This window comes from Citrus clementina, unplaced genomic scaffold, assembly GCF_000493195.1.
Source record: "Citrus clementina cultivar Clemenules unplaced genomic scaffold, Citrus_clementina_v1.0 scaffold_3, whole genome shotgun sequence".
In the NCBI taxonomy this organism is placed as follows: domain Eukaryota; kingdom Viridiplantae; phylum Streptophyta; class Magnoliopsida; order Sapindales; family Rutaceae; genus Citrus; species Citrus x clementina.
In genome coordinates this window covers 48,731,996-48,748,940 of record NW_006262339.1, presented here as the reverse complement: position 1 = coordinate 48,748,940, position 16,945 = coordinate 48,731,996, and the positions used below count along the sequence as shown (strand labels likewise).

At 33.5% G+C, this 16,945-nt stretch overlaps 2 protein-coding genes across 5 annotated transcripts; both read right to left on the bottom strand.

Annotated features, from left to right (window-relative positions):
- Positions 1-170: 170 nt before the first annotated feature.
- LOC18046630 (probable serine/threonine-protein kinase At1g01540) lies at positions 171-3,830 on the bottom strand. 3 transcript variants are annotated; one of them, XM_024188482.1, is made up of 8 exons: positions 2,981-3,830; positions 2,500-2,604; positions 2,271-2,393; positions 1,986-2,156; positions 1,700-1,829; positions 1,396-1,605; positions 1,105-1,277; positions 171-717 (listed from the first exon to the last, which is right to left on the bottom strand). In XM_024188482.1, exons 1-7 carry the CDS (start codon positions 3,538-3,540, stop codon positions 1,122-1,124), a joined length of 1,455 nt encoding a protein of 484 aa, XP_024044250.1. In that variant the 5' UTR covers positions 3,541-3,830; the 3' UTR covers positions 171-717; positions 1,105-1,121. The 3 variants fall into 3 exon arrangements, with proteins under 3 accessions (XP_024044250.1, XP_024044251.1, XP_006444971.1); XM_024188483.1 differs by having other exon boundaries at positions 171-621; XM_006444908.2 differs by lacking the exon at positions 171-717 and having other exon boundaries at positions 857-1,277.
- Positions 3,831-5,433: 1,603 nt separating this feature from the next.
- Positions 5,434-11,621, bottom strand: LOC18046629 (CAAX prenyl protease 1 homolog). Of its 2 annotated transcripts, XM_024188683.1 has the most exons (14): positions 11,494-11,621; positions 10,634-10,781; positions 10,431-10,515; positions 10,270-10,365; positions 9,685-9,750; positions 9,382-9,480; positions 9,053-9,166; positions 8,851-8,961; positions 8,356-8,418; positions 7,582-7,674; positions 6,989-7,102; positions 6,425-6,496; positions 6,226-6,291; positions 5,434-5,771 (listed from the first exon to the last, which is right to left on the bottom strand). In XM_024188683.1, exons 1-14 carry the CDS (start codon positions 11,522-11,524, stop codon positions 5,655-5,657), a joined length of 1,275 nt encoding a protein of 424 aa, XP_024044451.1. In that variant the 5' UTR covers positions 11,525-11,621; the 3' UTR covers positions 5,434-5,654. The 2 variants fall into 2 exon arrangements, with proteins under 2 accessions (XP_024044451.1, XP_024044452.1); XM_024188684.1 differs by lacking the exon at positions 8,356-8,418.
- Between the last annotated feature and the right edge of the window lie 5,324 nt (positions 11,622-16,945).

Here is a 16,945-nt window from a genome sequence, read left to right as displayed (position 1 = left end):
ATTAGCAAGCTTTGAAGAATGGTTTACTATTGTTAGGAATCGGGCCCAATTTGATATTGAGGTAAAATGATGCAGGCTATTTAAAAAAAAAAAATCATAGTATATGATAAATATGATATTTAGACACAATTTTCGAAATAAAATAAAATAAAATCATTGTAAGTGTTCCAACGACAAAATCAACCAGTGGAGCGTGTTTGCTAAATATTTAAAAGTACTATGACGAGGACAACTATAACTGTCCCACCGCAGTACCAAAAGAAAGCTGACAGGGGGTTAAGTCGGTAAGACTGCCAATAGCTAAATGGGAACTCGAGCTTTCAGAACAGAATACGGAGACAGATGGGTCCAAACGCAAAACACAAACAACCGGCTTGCTTCAGTTAAACTCTGGGCCAAAGGCAATACTTTTGACAGTGATCGTTAAACATGGCAAGACCCGTTCCAATATCTGATTCGGGCAGCACAGCTGGCAGCCGGTCCAATTAGGATAAGCAAAACTACATCCAAATGTAGATGTTTCATTCTATTAGCTGGCTGGCGGGTCGATTTCACAGTGCCGTCCCACTTAGGAGTTGGTCCTGATGCTGGATGTAAACCAAGTAAATTCCAGCAAAGTCGCTGGCGTTTGGGGCCATCACCCGTTAACATCTGTTTCTAGAGGCTGGCAGTGATGCCAACAAGTCTTAACACTGAAGCATGCCAAGTAATGGATATCTAGATGTAAAATTTAAGGATTATACAATCAAGCTGAATAGGTAGGTAAAATCTCAATAAAAAGGGTTTTTTTTTTTTTGGGGAACAATACTACTTATGTTTGTTCTTCGTAAAACGACAGAAAAATTGCTAAAACAGCTTTTGTTTGACAAACAAATATACCGAGCATTAATTATACAGTTCCTGTAAGAATGATTGAAAGAATTCTTTAAATTATACAAAATGCATCCCAATTTGAGGAATGTAAAACTGAAAAAAGAAAAAAAATATATATGTAAAAGAATTTGCAAATCATAGGTATCTTTGATTTTAAGGTACAAGAAGAAATCTAACTAATAGAATAAGAAAAGCAAACTTTCCAAAGTGGAGACGATAATAATTAGTCACCTAATTCTCTGCTGGTGCTATCGCCGCATGGTTGGTCGATGATTGTTCCTACTGCCATCACCTTCACTTGTATCCGAAGCGCCTTCACCCAATTGTTTATCACCTACTTTTCTTGCAAAATCACGATTCTCTTCACCATATGAGTTTGAAGGTTCTCTTCCGATTCGACGTTCCTGCAAAATGAAGCACAAATTAGTCAAATTGCGTGGAAATAAAGCCACTAATAGAGAATTTTCTTTCTTTTTGCTATTCCATGTTACATGATAAATCATGAAGAGAATTAGTGCATACATCACGAAATAACAAGTCATCTGCCTCAAGCATGTGTATTACATGCCCCATTTTGGGCCTCTTTGTTGCATCAGGATCCACACATCGCAGAGCAACCAACAGAACACGTTTAAGTGCTTTAGAAGCAGGCATCTTGGGCAGTTTAGGATCAACTACCTCCTCAGATTTTCGACTCCCAACCATGGTTTTTAACCAATCAACCAAATTCACCTGCAATTATTTGGTTATTTTCAACATTGGTCCAGAGACAAAAAGGAACATAATAAATGGGTATAATGAGAACAATGTATATATCAATGCTAACCTCTCCTTGTGGTCGACTATAATCAACAGGATTTCTCCCAGTAATTATCTCCATTATAAGTATACCAAAACTATAAACATCACTCTTCTCATTCAGCATCCCAGTGCATGCATACTCTGGTGCAACATAACTGCAAAAACCAACAAAAAATGATTTATAGTTGGTTCTTTAAAGAATCAAAGCTGCTTAATGCATTATATTGTACTGGAGTTGTATCTAACTGACAGAAGAATATATAACAGAATAAACAAACAAAGGCGAGACTTGAACAATGAAATGAGCATACCCAAACGTTCCCATCACACGGGTTGTTACATAACTCCTCTCTGAACATAAAAGCTTAGCAAGCCCAAAATCAGAAACCCTAGCATTCCATTGGCGATCAAGTAGTATGTTACTGGATTTTACATCTCGATGGACAACCTTTGGTTCAAGACCCTCATGAAGGTAGGCCAATCTGTAAGAATTACAATAAATTAAAATTCAGAAAACAAACCCCTTCGGATGGTGATTGAATGCAGCAATTCAATCACATGGGAAGAATCAAATTTAGAACATAAAATTACGGTACCCTTTAGCTGTTCCCAGTATGATGTTCATCCTAATATCCCATGTTAGTGGGCTGACATCCCCAACATCCCCATGCAGCCACTGATCCAAATTGCCATTGTCAACATACTCATACACAAGCATCCTACAAAATAAAACCAAGAAACAAATTACATCTCTGAACATTCAACAAAAGCCACAACCTCAACCAAAAATCTGGGCGGGCCATAAATTAAATCAATTATCCGTACCTATATGCACCCTCAACACAGTATCCAAGCAATCTAACTAGATTCTTGTGTCGAACACGTCCAATTACTTCTACCTCAACTTTAAATTCCTTCTCAGCCTGACCCCTGATAATATATCCATCTAACGTCAGCAAACATAAATAGTGTGAATGTAGCTCAAATCAATTGAAGAGGTCCAACGGTACTCAAATAGTCTAAATATGCGACAGTTCTTCAGTCTACGTTATCAATTCAGGCGTTTACAATGAGCAAACATCTTTTCTTTTTATTTTTGTAAAAGTAGGCAACTTTGCAGCACAAATTCTGCAACTGACACGAGAAAATTAACAAACAACAAAAACAGGATTGAGCATAGACCGGAACGATCACAGAAAAAGAATTTGACAACCAAATATAACATAAAATTATATGTTCCTTTTTCTTCATGCAAATAAACATGGATCAGAAGCAGAAACCAATTTTGGAAAAATAATAATAGTACCTGTTATTTAATAAATTTTTGACAGCAACTTTAGTACCATCACTCAAAATCCCACGATAGACAATCCCATAACCACCTTCACCAATAACATTCTCTTCACACAGCCCACTGGTAGCAGCTTCAAGTTCTCTCAACGTATACCAACGGCCCCACCCAAGATGCGAAACTTCGGGCCCCACGCTCCCGCTCCCAAAGGACGCCGTCTCACACGCACTCCCCGTTCCCCTACTCTCCCCACTCGACGCCCTGTCAGAAAACACCACGCGGTGCTCGATCTTCCCGATGTCGACTTGAATCTCCGGAACAGGTGCCGGATGGTGCACGATTTCTTGAATTTCCTTGGAGATTGGCGGCGTGTTAAGGATTTGTTTGGATTGTTGTTGTTGTTGAAGATGATTGTGTTTTTTCCGGCGAGAGGTTAAGCAGAGAGACAGCAGAAAGAGAGCGAGAACGATTAGTGAACCGAGTAAGATTCCGATTACGACCCAAAGCCGAAGCCCGAAAATTGATGTCCGCTTTGACAGTTCTGTGTTCACAAATGCGGCGTCGTACATAGACATATTTGTTCCCGTTTATTTAAATGAAGAAACTGAAAATGAATTAGAGGCTTTCAGGCATGGCTTCGAGTGAAAGACTTGTGTGTTCGTATTGAATTATGGGGAGGAGAGAGAGAGAGAGAGAGAGAGTTATGGTGATGGTGGTGAGGCAAGAGCCAAGAGGATGAGAGTTTCGTTCGTTCCGGTTGTTGTCGAGCATAAATGAGCTGTCTGCTTCTGTCTAGCTGGAGTTCTGTAAAATGTTAAAACTTAAAAAAGTGCCGTTGGATACGCTAATGGGACGCCTATGTTCTGTCCGTGACTGTGACTCTGTGAGTGAGTATGTGCTTCGATTTCTATTTCGTAATGGAGTTTTTGGGCCCACGCCCGCATTTCCCCATTTGACGGTAACGGCAGAACTTTCTTTAAAAAAAAATAATTGATCGTATATTTATATACTAAAATAGAGGTGAAATGAAAATGAAATATATAAGATCTATATATTTTTAGAATTAAGGAAAATAACTTAATTCCATCAGAGAGGTAGGGAATCAAGCTCTTTGAAATTCTCATTTTACTTTATTTAAATTTATAATTATACTTTTGTCCTCAAATAAAATATTATTATATTATATTATATTATTATTGCTATTGTTATTATTTTTTAATTGTTGTTGTTAATAATAATTAATGATAATATTAATAATTAATAATATTAGTAATAATAGTTTTAGCAATAATAATAATTATTATTATTTTTAACAATAATAATTTTCAATAATAATAATATAATCAAAATTATTATAATAAATAATAACAATAATCAACTAACGTCATTTTAATAATTTACGATAATTCATTTTAATTTTAAAATAAAATAAATATATTAATGATAATAAAATTCCTTTCGATTTTGATTCATACGGTTAAAATAAATAATTTATTTTAATTTCTATTCCCTATTTCGATTTGAATCCATTTCAATTTCAGTATATTTTGATTTAAGTTTAATAAGAACACTATTAATTCCTCTTTTATCTCGTTGTCTGGATAATCAGCGGCGTTGCCACTCACCATACGCCGTTAGGGTGACAATTGGAATTCCACAGATCACAGAAGCCAGAGGTTCTGCCAGGTGGTAATAGTGACGCTGAAATCATACTGGATATGTCATGTGTGGGGAGTGGGATCCACGGGGGAGACTTGGGAAAGAGCTGCTTAACTTAACAAGCAAGGTGGTTTGGCCTTTGCTTAATTATTATTATATTTTTTTATTCAATCAATTGGATCTTGCGAATGTTGATGAGATTATTGACTATTGCCACTGTATTTGCAAATTGCGAATGCGAGTGGTACTTGAGAATCGTAAATGATAATATATTCTATTGAATCAAGACAAGATAACAAAAGGTAGTTTGATTGGAATGCCCCGCAAACAGCATTATGGAAGGAAGTGTACAGAATTTGATAAATGCCTTGTCCCCACGACAGTTGTGCTTTCTTGAAGCTTTTCTTGGTAACTTGAGATTCTTCTTCTCCTTCCTCGTCATTCTCTCTTTTTCATTGGACTTAAAACCAATGCCATGCCATACATGTCTTCATGTGTTGAAACGTAAAGAAGAAAACTCGATTGTTTTAATGACAATTCCGATTCTTATCGTTCTGAAGAAGGAATTCATATTGTCAGTGAAGTCAAAAATTCGATGGACCCGCTCAATTTCCTCAGATGACATCCTATTCGTTTAATAATAATAAGTCTCGCCTGAAATTGATTTTTTTTTTTAATTTTAAATTTTAAAAAAAAATGTTATCCAGGTCGGATATCTCCCTCGCTGAAAGAAACACGATCACGATTGATGACAGATTTTAAATCCCACCACCATGATGGGCTCATGCATTCACAAAGTTCATAATTCCTTCCCTTTTAACTTCCTCTTTTAGCTGAATTAAACAGATCCCTTAAGTGAGACTTGAGATACAAGTGCTTTTTTTGTACCTGATTGTAAAGGAAATGTATACTCCAAACGAACTCAACAGAAACTAATATTACAGCTGCCGCTCTGTCATGATTTTAGTTAGCTTTGTGTACTGTAATAAAATGAACTAAAAACTAGGATGGCCATCCCTGTTTGCCTAAATCATTTTTCTTTCTTATCAGGTTCATCAATTGCCGCCAGTCGCTCGACAAGTGGTGGATGAGAATAGTGATAAGCTGAGTACCAAGGATCCGTATTCATAGCCGACAAATTTTCTTCCTGAAAAACCAACAAAGTTCCCATCAGTAAACCCAGAATTTCCCATCTTCTGTAACATTTTATTGTAGTTCTAATAACTAAAGAGAACTGTTGACCATATACACAAAAAAAAGGTTGTGATATAACAAGGCCTTACAACACCAGTGTGTGTCGGCTAAAACCATATAGTGTATTATCAAACTGACTTATCGATAACAAAAATTGGAATTTTATTGTCCCATGTTCGCCTTATGCCCAATGAAACAAATCAGTGAGATGTTATCAGTCTACATAAATGGGCTCCAACCACAAGGCAGGGAGGGAAAAAAATCAAACAAAACTCTGTTTCACAAGAAAATCAACAGAACTCCTAAACATCAGGCAGTTAGAATGTGCTCCTCTGTTTCAGGGCACAGTAAAAGGAAAAAAAAAATCAATTTCTAATCATGGTAGGAAGAAGATATTGATTGATCACCTGTAGTTTCACAAGACCAGCACGAAGAGCAGAGGCATAACCAAGCTTCTTAGCAAAAGCATCAGCCTACATAGAAAAAATATATCTAGTAAAATAAAGATGCCCCATCAAAATTAAAAAAAAAATGATCAAGAAGTAGGAGAGAGAGCAAGAGAGAAGGGGTAAAGCCAACAAACTAAACTGCATTTCAAAAAGTTACCTGAAATTCAAAAGATCGGCTCACAAGATTAAGACCAAAGCTTACTAAGTGTTGGATTGGTATTACAGTATGCTGCAAGCAAGGTTAGAAAAATTGTTAGAAAGCTCTTCTGGGGAAAACATTATTATTTTCTTAACTGCAGAAACCTATATAGACACGTTGAGAGAGCCATAATAATATGGACGTAACCCAAAACAAGGAAGTTATACCAGCAATGCAAGTGCTACTTGCAGTGCTAACTCTAATAATTGTTTTGTTTTCCAATTTTTTTTCATTTTCTCTCTCTCTCTCTCTAAAGAACAAAGTTCAACCTCCTAATATTTTAAGGACATACGCATCAACTGAAATCATAATTTTTAACAAAATACCACGTACTTGCTACAAAAATAAACCATTTTATGCAATAATGCAGAGCATTTTAATAAATTAAGCATGCCCACATCAAACTTGAGCACAATTTAACAACATACTGCCTCTGAATGCACATATCAAATGAGAAGCATAAAGATACTTAAGACCTAAACCCTGAATAAACTGATGTGTAGAATTCGTAGACAACAATACCTGAAAGATGATTAGACCAATGAGAACTGGCTGTGTGTCGAACCCAAAGCTTCGGAAGAGATCTGTTGAGTTCCTCACAAGGGTATATCCTCCAAATTGTAAGAGTGTAAGAACCTGCCAAAGTGAGAATAAAGAACCTTATCAAAGTCAATTTTATGACGTATTTATTCTCTCCCTGATAAGTAAAACATAATCAGTTATAATGAGGACAGTAATTATTGAATCAGGAAAAGAATATATGCACATAACACAGTAAGCTGCAGAACTAAGAGATGAGCAACAAAAAGAATAAAGGCCTCCATAAGAACGATAAATGCTTCACAGTTCATAAGCCCTGATGATTTGTTCTGAATTTAGAGCTCTGAAGATGAGTTAACACCTTCAACCTAAAGAAAAGGGAAAAAGATACCAACTTTTGTGCCAAAATTTATGACATGAGTAAAAACTATACCCCTACCCTGAAATGTGAGTTCATTTTAAACAGTTAATAATCTCTAAAATACTAATTGAAGGCAAACAGTACAATAGAACTTTTGTCCAAGCCAAATGAGTATAGATCTCAAATCCAGCCTTGATAGAAAACTCTAGCATACCTGAACAGCAATGAATGAGTACATTGTATGGTTAAGTTTCCAGTGCCCAAGCTCATGAGCTATAACAGCTACAATTTCCTCGTCATTTTTGCACTACAGAAGAGAACATAATCATTTAAGATCTTTCTCATATTACAAAGAGAAGTGTGTATGGTTTAACTAATGTACAATAGGATGGAACACTGCAATAATGGAGCACAAACTTGCCTACATTACTGTAAAGAGAAGCACGTGGATTGACAATTGATTGACAAAGGCAGGCAGTTTACTATTTACTCCTACTATGCTAAAAACAAAAACCTTTTTGCTGTATTTTCAATTGTTAGACGAAAGAGTAGTCAGTGACCTCATCAAACTGTGAATGATAAGATTAGAAATGGAAATCATTCAATATATTTTATTCAAAAAGATAAAACATGACTCTTGAAGCAATACAAGATTGATTTTGAATCTTAGATCAGATAAAATGGAAAGAAATTACGGTTAATTTAACCCTTGAACTCAGAGATGATGCAGCCAGAAACTGTTCCAACAAATAAATCAACAGTGACCATATCCCCAAACTGTCCAAATTTGAATTAGATATATGAAATGGTACAGAAAGTAAAACGCTCCACCAACATCTCAAATTATAGCAGTTAGTTCAATAAACCAGTGAACTGCAGATGGTTAATATAATTCAAATCAAAACAAACAAAAACACAGCAATTATGTCTATGCTCTGTCAATGAACTAAAAAATATGAAAGATGAAGAAACCATTTCACATCTTTACCTGTTGTATCAAAGTGTCATAAAGGACAATTCGCTTATTCTTAAAGAATCCATACATATAGGCCTGCATAACAGATAAATCCGTGAACACCAAAAATCAAATTTAGATGAGTATGCAGGGAATGTGAAAATCGGCATGACAATCTTAAATTCCATCTCTCTAAAATTGAAAAAGACAGCGACAAACAATACATGTGCAGTCTTTAATTACGTCCAACTTGGAGTGCATGAATATTTACCAACCAAACAAAAGTGCCAGCATTTTGCAATACAATACTGCTAAAATCTTATAAATTGTCGGATAATCTCCAATCCTTTTCACATTGCCAATCAATAATTATGATTGTTTGTGCAAGTATCCATCAACATTAGGGAGATTAGATTAAATGCAATTCTTTTCAGACTCCAAAAAGGTAATGGAAGTAATTACATTGGATCAGAAAAAACGAAATAACACCAGGAAAACCCAGTAACTGAACAAGAATCTAATCCTTACATTGCTGTGGCTTGACCTTGTGGATCCATCAACTACGAACAACTTCTTTAAAGGAAACTTGAGGGAGGAAGCAAGTTTCTCAATTTTCTCCCTTAGCTCTCCTTCTGGAAGCTATTTCACATCATAACCAAAGAAAAAAAGATCAATAATTCAAACATATTATACAAATAAATAAACCACGGAAAGAATCATAAATACTTACAGGAGTAAACTTATTGAACAGAGGGGCAATTAAAACGGGGTATAGTGTCATCATCACAAGAGAAAGAACAAACATAAATGCCCAAAGATAGATGGCCAGATAAGGACCTCCTTTCTGCAATCACGGAAGGAACATTTAGAATGGTTAGGAAAAAATACACAGCAATAAAAGAAGCCCATAGCATATAACTATTTAAGTGTTCCAAGAATACATTTATGGAAAACAGAAACTAACATAATAAAAAATTCTCAAATCAGTAATGAAGACCAAATTTCCTAAACTGATAGCCATAAATTGCTAGTTATATTAACGAAGGAAGAAGTCCATACCTGTACTATTATGATGATTGCGGAAACAATAGGTGGACCTAATACAATAGCAAGGATCATTCCTTTGATCATATCCCTAAAAAATAACCATATTGTTTGCTGCAAAACAAGGAAAAAAAGAGTTAAAATATAATGAAGCAACAAGACATGAGATATGAAACAAAAGAAACATCAAACAGTGAGAAATTTTACATTACCACTAGTGACATCCGCAATAAGACAAATATACCAAAGTGAACAATTTTTTAACCAGGAAATAATGAGACACAAAAGTGAAAAGAAGATTCAAGTTAAAATACGAACCTTATTAAAACCGTGGCGAGCCTCAATCACAAAAGTTGAATATAGAGAAAAAGGCAAATCAGTGAGCTGCACAACATTTCGAAACAAACCAACAATACCAGTTCAGTGGAGTGAAAATGAAATTAGTTTAGGGGAAATCATAAAAGCAAATGACTCCGTATTCTACTGCTAGAACAAACCAGAAAGCATTCTTTGCAATAATTTAAAGAACATTGAAACAACTGAATACAGAGCAACATTTACAGCAATTGCCTTGTATCAGCGGAAATGACATATGGTATTTTGATTTCTAAAAATATCGTATGGTTAGGGCATTCAGTCACAAATTTGTGCACCCCAATATAATTTAAGATGGTCCCACATTTATAGATTTATAATATAGAGAAAAATCGAGGAAACTTTCTCCATTGAACTGTTAGATGACATAACTGCACCTAATCAAAATAAGAAAGGTCAAACTACTTTGAAACTATTCAAAAAGTATTATCATATCTGAAGACACACTACAGACTGTGAACAAGGATTTTCATTGTCAAAAACAAAAAGACATTTATCTTATGAGTTACAAAGATGCCATGTACACACCTGTGACCATAACATAACACCAGCCAAGAACGATAGGGTGTGTAATATTTCATTCTCCGCATCAAGCCCAACTAAAACTAGAAAGTTTCCTGATTTCTGCGATCACAAGAAGAGTGAGATTGCGGTAATCAAAAACAGCTAACAGTAAACCAGTGACTTACCTTCCAAAACCAAGGCAATATTCGGAATAACAAAATTGCTGAGTCCATCAGTATGGTAACAAATTCATGAACGAAATGAAAGTGGCTGGAAGTTTGCGTAGGTGCATCAGCGTAAATCATTGATTAGAAAAAAAAAAACTGAAATAAGAACACATGCTTTAATAGGCAGGGCAAGTTAAATTAATCAAATGACAGAGACAAACCTTTTATCAAGACTATAGCCTCGAGACTTCTCAAATTTCTCTTGACTGATCACCCCTTCCAAAGTTTTTGGAAGTTTTGGCAGTTTGAGGGCAGCATGTTGCCGCAAATCCAGATAAGTTTCAAAAAAGTACATTAATATCATAAAACCTGTAGAAGAAATACAAGAATCATGGAAACAGTAACATATTTGGCTCCATGAAAAATAAATAAACAACTATGTATCAATCAAAAAAGAAGAGAAGATCCAAAAGAAAACTTCTCTCAAACCCTTAAAATCATAAGCCAAGAAATGTCTTCCCCACATTTTACTCTCAAGGAGATGGAAGCTTTCTCATTCTTAAAAAAAAAAAAAATCAATCATTACAGTACAGCACACAAGAACCCTAAGTTTAACCATTATTCATTCTTTTACCTCCATTTGGTTGCAGCAAAAAGAACCAAATGATCAAGAAATGAAATCTTGAATCCCAATTCTATTTCTGTGTCATTTTGGGTTACAAATAAATAAATTCTCCTATTCCTCATTAGAAATAGAAGGAATATTCTTTAATCACCCACTTTTAAACAAAAGAAACAACAGAATCATAATGTAAAAACCCTAAAATTTACTTATATACCACGATTACTTGATAAATGAAAAAGAAAAAGAAAAAAAAACCGGCGAATAAACTCAATGAAATAGAAAATATAACATCAAAGCCTTGTAGAATATATCAATCGCAAAGAATCTAAAGGGAGAAAGAAAAAGAAAGCGAAGAACAAATTGACTGCAACTTCAATACGCTTAAGGTTACTAAAGAAAGAGAAGAATACAAGAAGAAAAATAAAGAACGATAAAATGAATTGATATGTCTCGTACCGACGACAGCTTCCATGTACGGAAACACCATGGCTGCGTTTGAATTCGTGGAGTCTGCGGAGATATTGCTAGAGCGAGAATGATGATTGAAGTGTGTCCTAGTGATATTTATAGGTAATGATGACTGCAATTTATAGCAAAAACGTGAAAATAATTTGGTAAAAATGTCCAAGACCCGACTCCGTTTTCATGTTTTGACCGGTCCAAATAACTTCTCTTTGGTTGTGTGTTTAAACTTTCAGACGACATCGTTTCTTGTCTCCTATCTGACTCCTTTTTCTTTCTTCCCTTTTTTTTTTAATTATTTCGTGTGTTTTCTTATCTCATCCAGGAATGGTAAAATCCGGATCTAGGTCCGGATTTAGCATTTTCAATTCCGGACCCGAAAGGTAATTTAAAGGGTTATTATCATTTCACTATTTAAAAAATTAAAAAATATTAAATGACTACAAGAAGTTAGGGATGGCAAAAATCCCCACAAAGACGGGTATAAGGATAATTTCATACCCAATTTCTTATTCGGAGAAGAGATAGGAAATTTTTTTTACCTAATTTCTAATTCGAGGAGGGAACGGGGATGAGGTGGAATCCCCATCCCCTACCTATTTCTCCATTTTAATTTTAATTTTAATTTTTTAAAATTACTAGTAAATAAATAATAAAATTTAAATTATAAAATTATAAATATTGGTAAAAATAACAAATATCAAAATATTTATATTATTAAACTTTTAGGCCTAATTAACTAATTAAAATCCTAAATTTTTATTTAGGACATTTAAAAGACCAGGTAGATTCTATTAGACTAAAAATTTTGTTTTAATTTTAATATTCATTAAATATTTTAAATTTAAATCTATTTTTTGTTTATTTTTAGATGTTATTATAATTGCCCACAACGAATCACAATTTTAATATTTAATCTAATCTAATATTTGCTCTTGATTTACTCCGACTTAACTATTGTGCTGTAAAGGGAATAGTCCACATTTATAAAGTGTCCACGCCACCATTGAAAATGTTAATTTTGAATCTAAATTTGATTTTATTTGTAACAATTTTGTATTAAACTATTAATTTGTTCATGATAGTTTGTAAAAGAAGTTTGTATCCCTTACATGTTGCGTTACTTACTAATTTAATGTATGTGACTTTTGTAATGGATATTAATGTAAGATATATTTCGAATTTTACTTTTATTTGAATTTTTTATTTTAATATGATTAACTCAAAATCGAAAACAAAAAAATGTATTAGTTATTCGGAGATCGGAGACCCTCGAGGATCCCCTGTTATTATTCGGGGAGGGGATGTAGATTCTCTCTATTAATTCTAACGGGGAGGGGATAGGGACATACGCAAAATATTGGGGATGGATACGAGGAGATTGGTCCCCTCCCCTCCCCTCCTCATTGCCATCCCTACAAGAAGTATTGTCCCCTATCATTTTTCTATTATATCTTTACAAAAATATCATTTTACTATTTTTCCGTTACAACCGTTAGTTGACTAATAAAATACAAATTTATAATCCATTTATAAAAATGGATACAAAATACCAACATAATTCTTTTTGTTGGAATTATGATATATGGATTACAAATTTATCTTATTAATGATTATAGATGGCAATGGAGCGGGGTGGGGGTGGGGATGCCTACCCCATTCCCCACCCCATTAAAATTTTTTACCTCCATTCCCCACCTCATTCCCTAATAAATTTAGTGGGTTGGGGATGGGGAATCCCCACGTGGAAAATGATTCCCTCATCCCCACCTCATTCCCCATTTACTTATTTTACAGTAAATATAAAAATATGATTTTAGTAAATTAAAAATTAGAGACTTAAAATAAAATCATTACCATATTATAAAGTATTGAAATTTTTTTAAAAAATCTCTAAACATTTGAAACAATATCTTAAAATAATATTAAAAGTGAAAAATATTTAAAGAGAGCAGCTCCTTAAAAGAGAAAAAAAATATAATAATGTTTTAAAGTTGAAAAATATTGTAAGGTTTTCTTTTATTCATATTCTATTTATATTACATAAAAACTAAAAAAATTATTAATTGACATTATAGTTGATAAAATAATAATTATTAAATAAGAATTAAAAACATATTTATATATAATGGGGATTGGGATGGGGGTGGAGTGGGGAGTGCAATACCAAACCCCACCCCGTTAACAATTTGGGGATTACTTTTCTCCCACTCCCCATTCCATTCCCCAAAAATTATTAAAAAATTTTCCCATTTGGGGTGGGGCTCCATGGGACCCCAAACCTGTGGAGGATTTTGCCATCCCTATTAATGATTCCATTTTTATATCCTAATGTTGGAAATAAAACATGGATGACCAAATAAATGTAGAAGAGCTGATGTTGTAAATAAGCTTCAAGTATTTTTTTTTTTTAATCATGAAGGGTAAAATTGGTAATTTGTTAGTCAACTAACTGGTCAACTAACAGAAAAATAGTAAAATGATATTTTTTTAATGATATAGTAGGAAAATGATATGGGACAATATTTCTTGTAGTCATTTGATATTTTTTAATTTTTGAAGTAGTGAAATGATAATAACCCTAATTTGAAATATCGAACATGAAAATAAATCTAGATATTTTTACTCCAGGTCTGGTCGGGGTTCAACCCGAAAAAATCCAAGTTTTTGGATTCCGGGTTTAGAACCCAGATGATTGCTAAAGAGATATGATTTTCTCTTTTTCTTCATTGAATTCCTCCTACATCTTTAATCTATTACCAACAACAATGGAAAATAATTCAAAATAAAATAATTAGAAATAAATTCAAAGGTAACAGAGCATACAAAATTCAATTTTCAAATATAATGATGACAAATTTGGTGATGATGATGACAAATTGGGCTTTGTGGGGTTAAGTTAAGAAAAACCGAAAAGGTGAGAAATGAGATTTGGTCTTCAAAATCATGTATGTTGTTCAAGTCATTGTTCTCATCTCCACTCTTGCTTTCTTCTTCATTTATTGCGCGGCCACTTCTAATCTCCTTTTCTTCTTCTTTTTTTTTTGGTTTTTTATTTTTGTATTCTTTTATTATTTTTTATTCTTTCTTCATCGATCTTCTTCACCTCTGATGATTATGAACATGAACACAATAAAGTAGCGAAACAATGGCGAGTGGCGACGATGATTTGATGAAGAGAAGGGAGAGAGTGAAAATGTTTGGCAGAGGCGGTGAATGTGGGTTGGGCTGATTTTTTTAAAATTTTTCAATTTATATTAAAATAAAGATATATGGGTCCAGGTTACGGTTTTACGGGTTCACCCAAACCCGAAACCGAACCCGGATACATCGGATTGATAAAATTAAATCCGAATTTAATTTGTTCCGGTATGGGTTGAACCCGGCCCAGATTTTTCGGGTTCGCCTGGGTCTGGGTTAAATTGTCATCCTTAATTATCTCATCTTCACATAGTTTTCACGAAAAAAACTCAATAACTTATTATACAAGTATAACATGGTGTCTTTTAAGCATGTGTTTACTTATTGGAGTGAAAGTATTTACAAGTTTATTTAAGGATGCAAGTGAGAATCCTAATTCCATGGGTCCCATCCACTTTTATAGTGTAGGGTATATCCACTCTCACTTATTCATTTTTTCCCCTCCCATTTAAATATAATATATTTATAAAAATAAAAATAAAATAATATTATATTTATTTAAAATAATAATATCATATTCATTTAAATTATATTATTATATTATTTAATAATTTTACATTTATTCATTTATATTATTTATCTGTATTGTTTATTTATTAAAAATTATAATTTACATTTATTCAAATTTAAAATTACTTAAAAATTATATTATTATATTCACATAGAATTAATAATATTACTATAAATATCTTTATTTAAAAATAAATATTATTATGTCTATTTAATATTAATAATTAATAATAATAAATAGTTTATTCTAAGAAATATTAATTATCCACTATATTATCAAATACAAGTTATGCAACCCAAGAGGAGGGGTGAATTGGAATTTTAAAACTTAAGTTAAGCAAACCACACAATAATTGAATCTAATGCCTTAATAGAATCGAAAATAATAAATTCAATAAATCACAATAATAAAAGAGTAAGGGAAGAGAAAATAAGCACAAGAATTTTTACGTGGTTCGGCAATCCCTGCCTACTTCCACGCCTCCAAGCACACCGGGCTTGAAGATTTCACTATCCAATCCTCCCAAGACTTCAAATGCTTACAATTGACTTCCAAAGTGTCAATAAACCTTTACAACAAGAGATTATCTCCATAATCTCTTAAACACAAGTGTTTCTCACACTTGTATACTCACAAATTTATGAGGAAATAAAGATTACAATAAAAACTCTCTTAAAGAATAGATATACAAATTGAAGAATAAAGATGATTCAATGTATAATGATTTGCGAAATGAGAGTTCAATATATGTTGTGTGCTTTTTATTTTTACTTGCTAGGGAGCTTGAAAATCAATTTGATTTGAGTTTATATAGTTTGAGCTAAAAAACTAGTTGTTATGTGTTTTCTAATGATAATCGGCTCGCCGCTTTTGGAATCTGGTTAGCCGCTTTTATGTTACCTATTGAGTGTTAGAAAGTGTATATTTATAAAGGAGAAATCATCATTTTACATTTCAAGTCTTACTAACACATTTACTTTTATGTATTTAAGTCTCTTGTGATTTAATTGTGTGTTTTATTTTAATGAAGTATTTTATGTGTTTTAGGGGTATCATGGTCATTTCACAATGAACGAGAGATCAGACAGCAAAACGGACATCACTTTTGAACTCAGGACAATCGAAAACCTTAGGAGGAGCATAAAAGGAAAAATGTCACTGTTCACATGTACGGTACTGTCCATGTTACTGTTCACGACATTGTTCACGACACTGTTCACATATATAGAACGATGACATGACACTGACCGATGATGTGTCATCGATTGATGATGTGTCACGATTCTATTGGATTAAAAATCTTATATACTATTGATCGGTGACGTGGCAGCATGTTAGTGGACCAAAAATCGTGTGTACGGTACATGCATATACACGGGATTATTTACGACCAAACCGCGTCACTATTCAAGCCGCCTCACTGCTCAAACCACGTCACTATTCAAGCCGCCTCACTGCTCAAACCGCGTGGTCAAACCGTGTACTATTGACCGATAACATGACGTAATCCTGAGCGTCCAAAATATTTTTAATCCGATGACCATAATTTACTCATTGTATCTATAAAAAGTAGGGCTCCCCCCTAATTTGGGATCCCTGAATTTATTTTTTAGTTCAATTTTCTGTAATTCTTTCTCCATCTTGTATTTTCTATGTATTTTAATAAATTCTCATTTTGCCCCTAGTTCAATTATGAGTAATTAATTTTCTTTTAAGCTTGAGTTGAAGGTGAAG

Coding starts and splice junctions, on each gene's coding strand:
- LOC18046630 (XM_024188482.1), bottom strand. CDS start 3,540: ATGTCTATGTACGACGCCGCATTTGTGAACACAGAACTGTCAAAGCGG. Junction 2,605..2,980: donor AAAAATTTATTAAATAACAG/GTACTATTATTA, acceptor ATATATTATCAG/GGGTCAGGCTGAGAAGGAAT. Junction 1,278..1,395: donor ATGACTTGTTATTTCGTGAT/GTATGCACTAAT, acceptor TTCATTTTGCAG/GAACGTCGAATCGGAAGAGA.
- LOC18046629 (XM_024188683.1), bottom strand. CDS start 11,524: ATGGTGTTTCCGTACATGGAAGCTGTCGTCG. Junction 10,366..10,430: donor TATTGCCTTGGTTTTGGAAG/GTAAGTCACTGG, acceptor TTGTGATCGCAG/AAATCAGGAAACTTTCTAGT. Junction 7,103..7,581: donor ACTCATTCATTGCTGTTCAG/GTATGCTAGAGT, acceptor TCACTTTGGCAG/GTTCTTACACTCTTACAATT.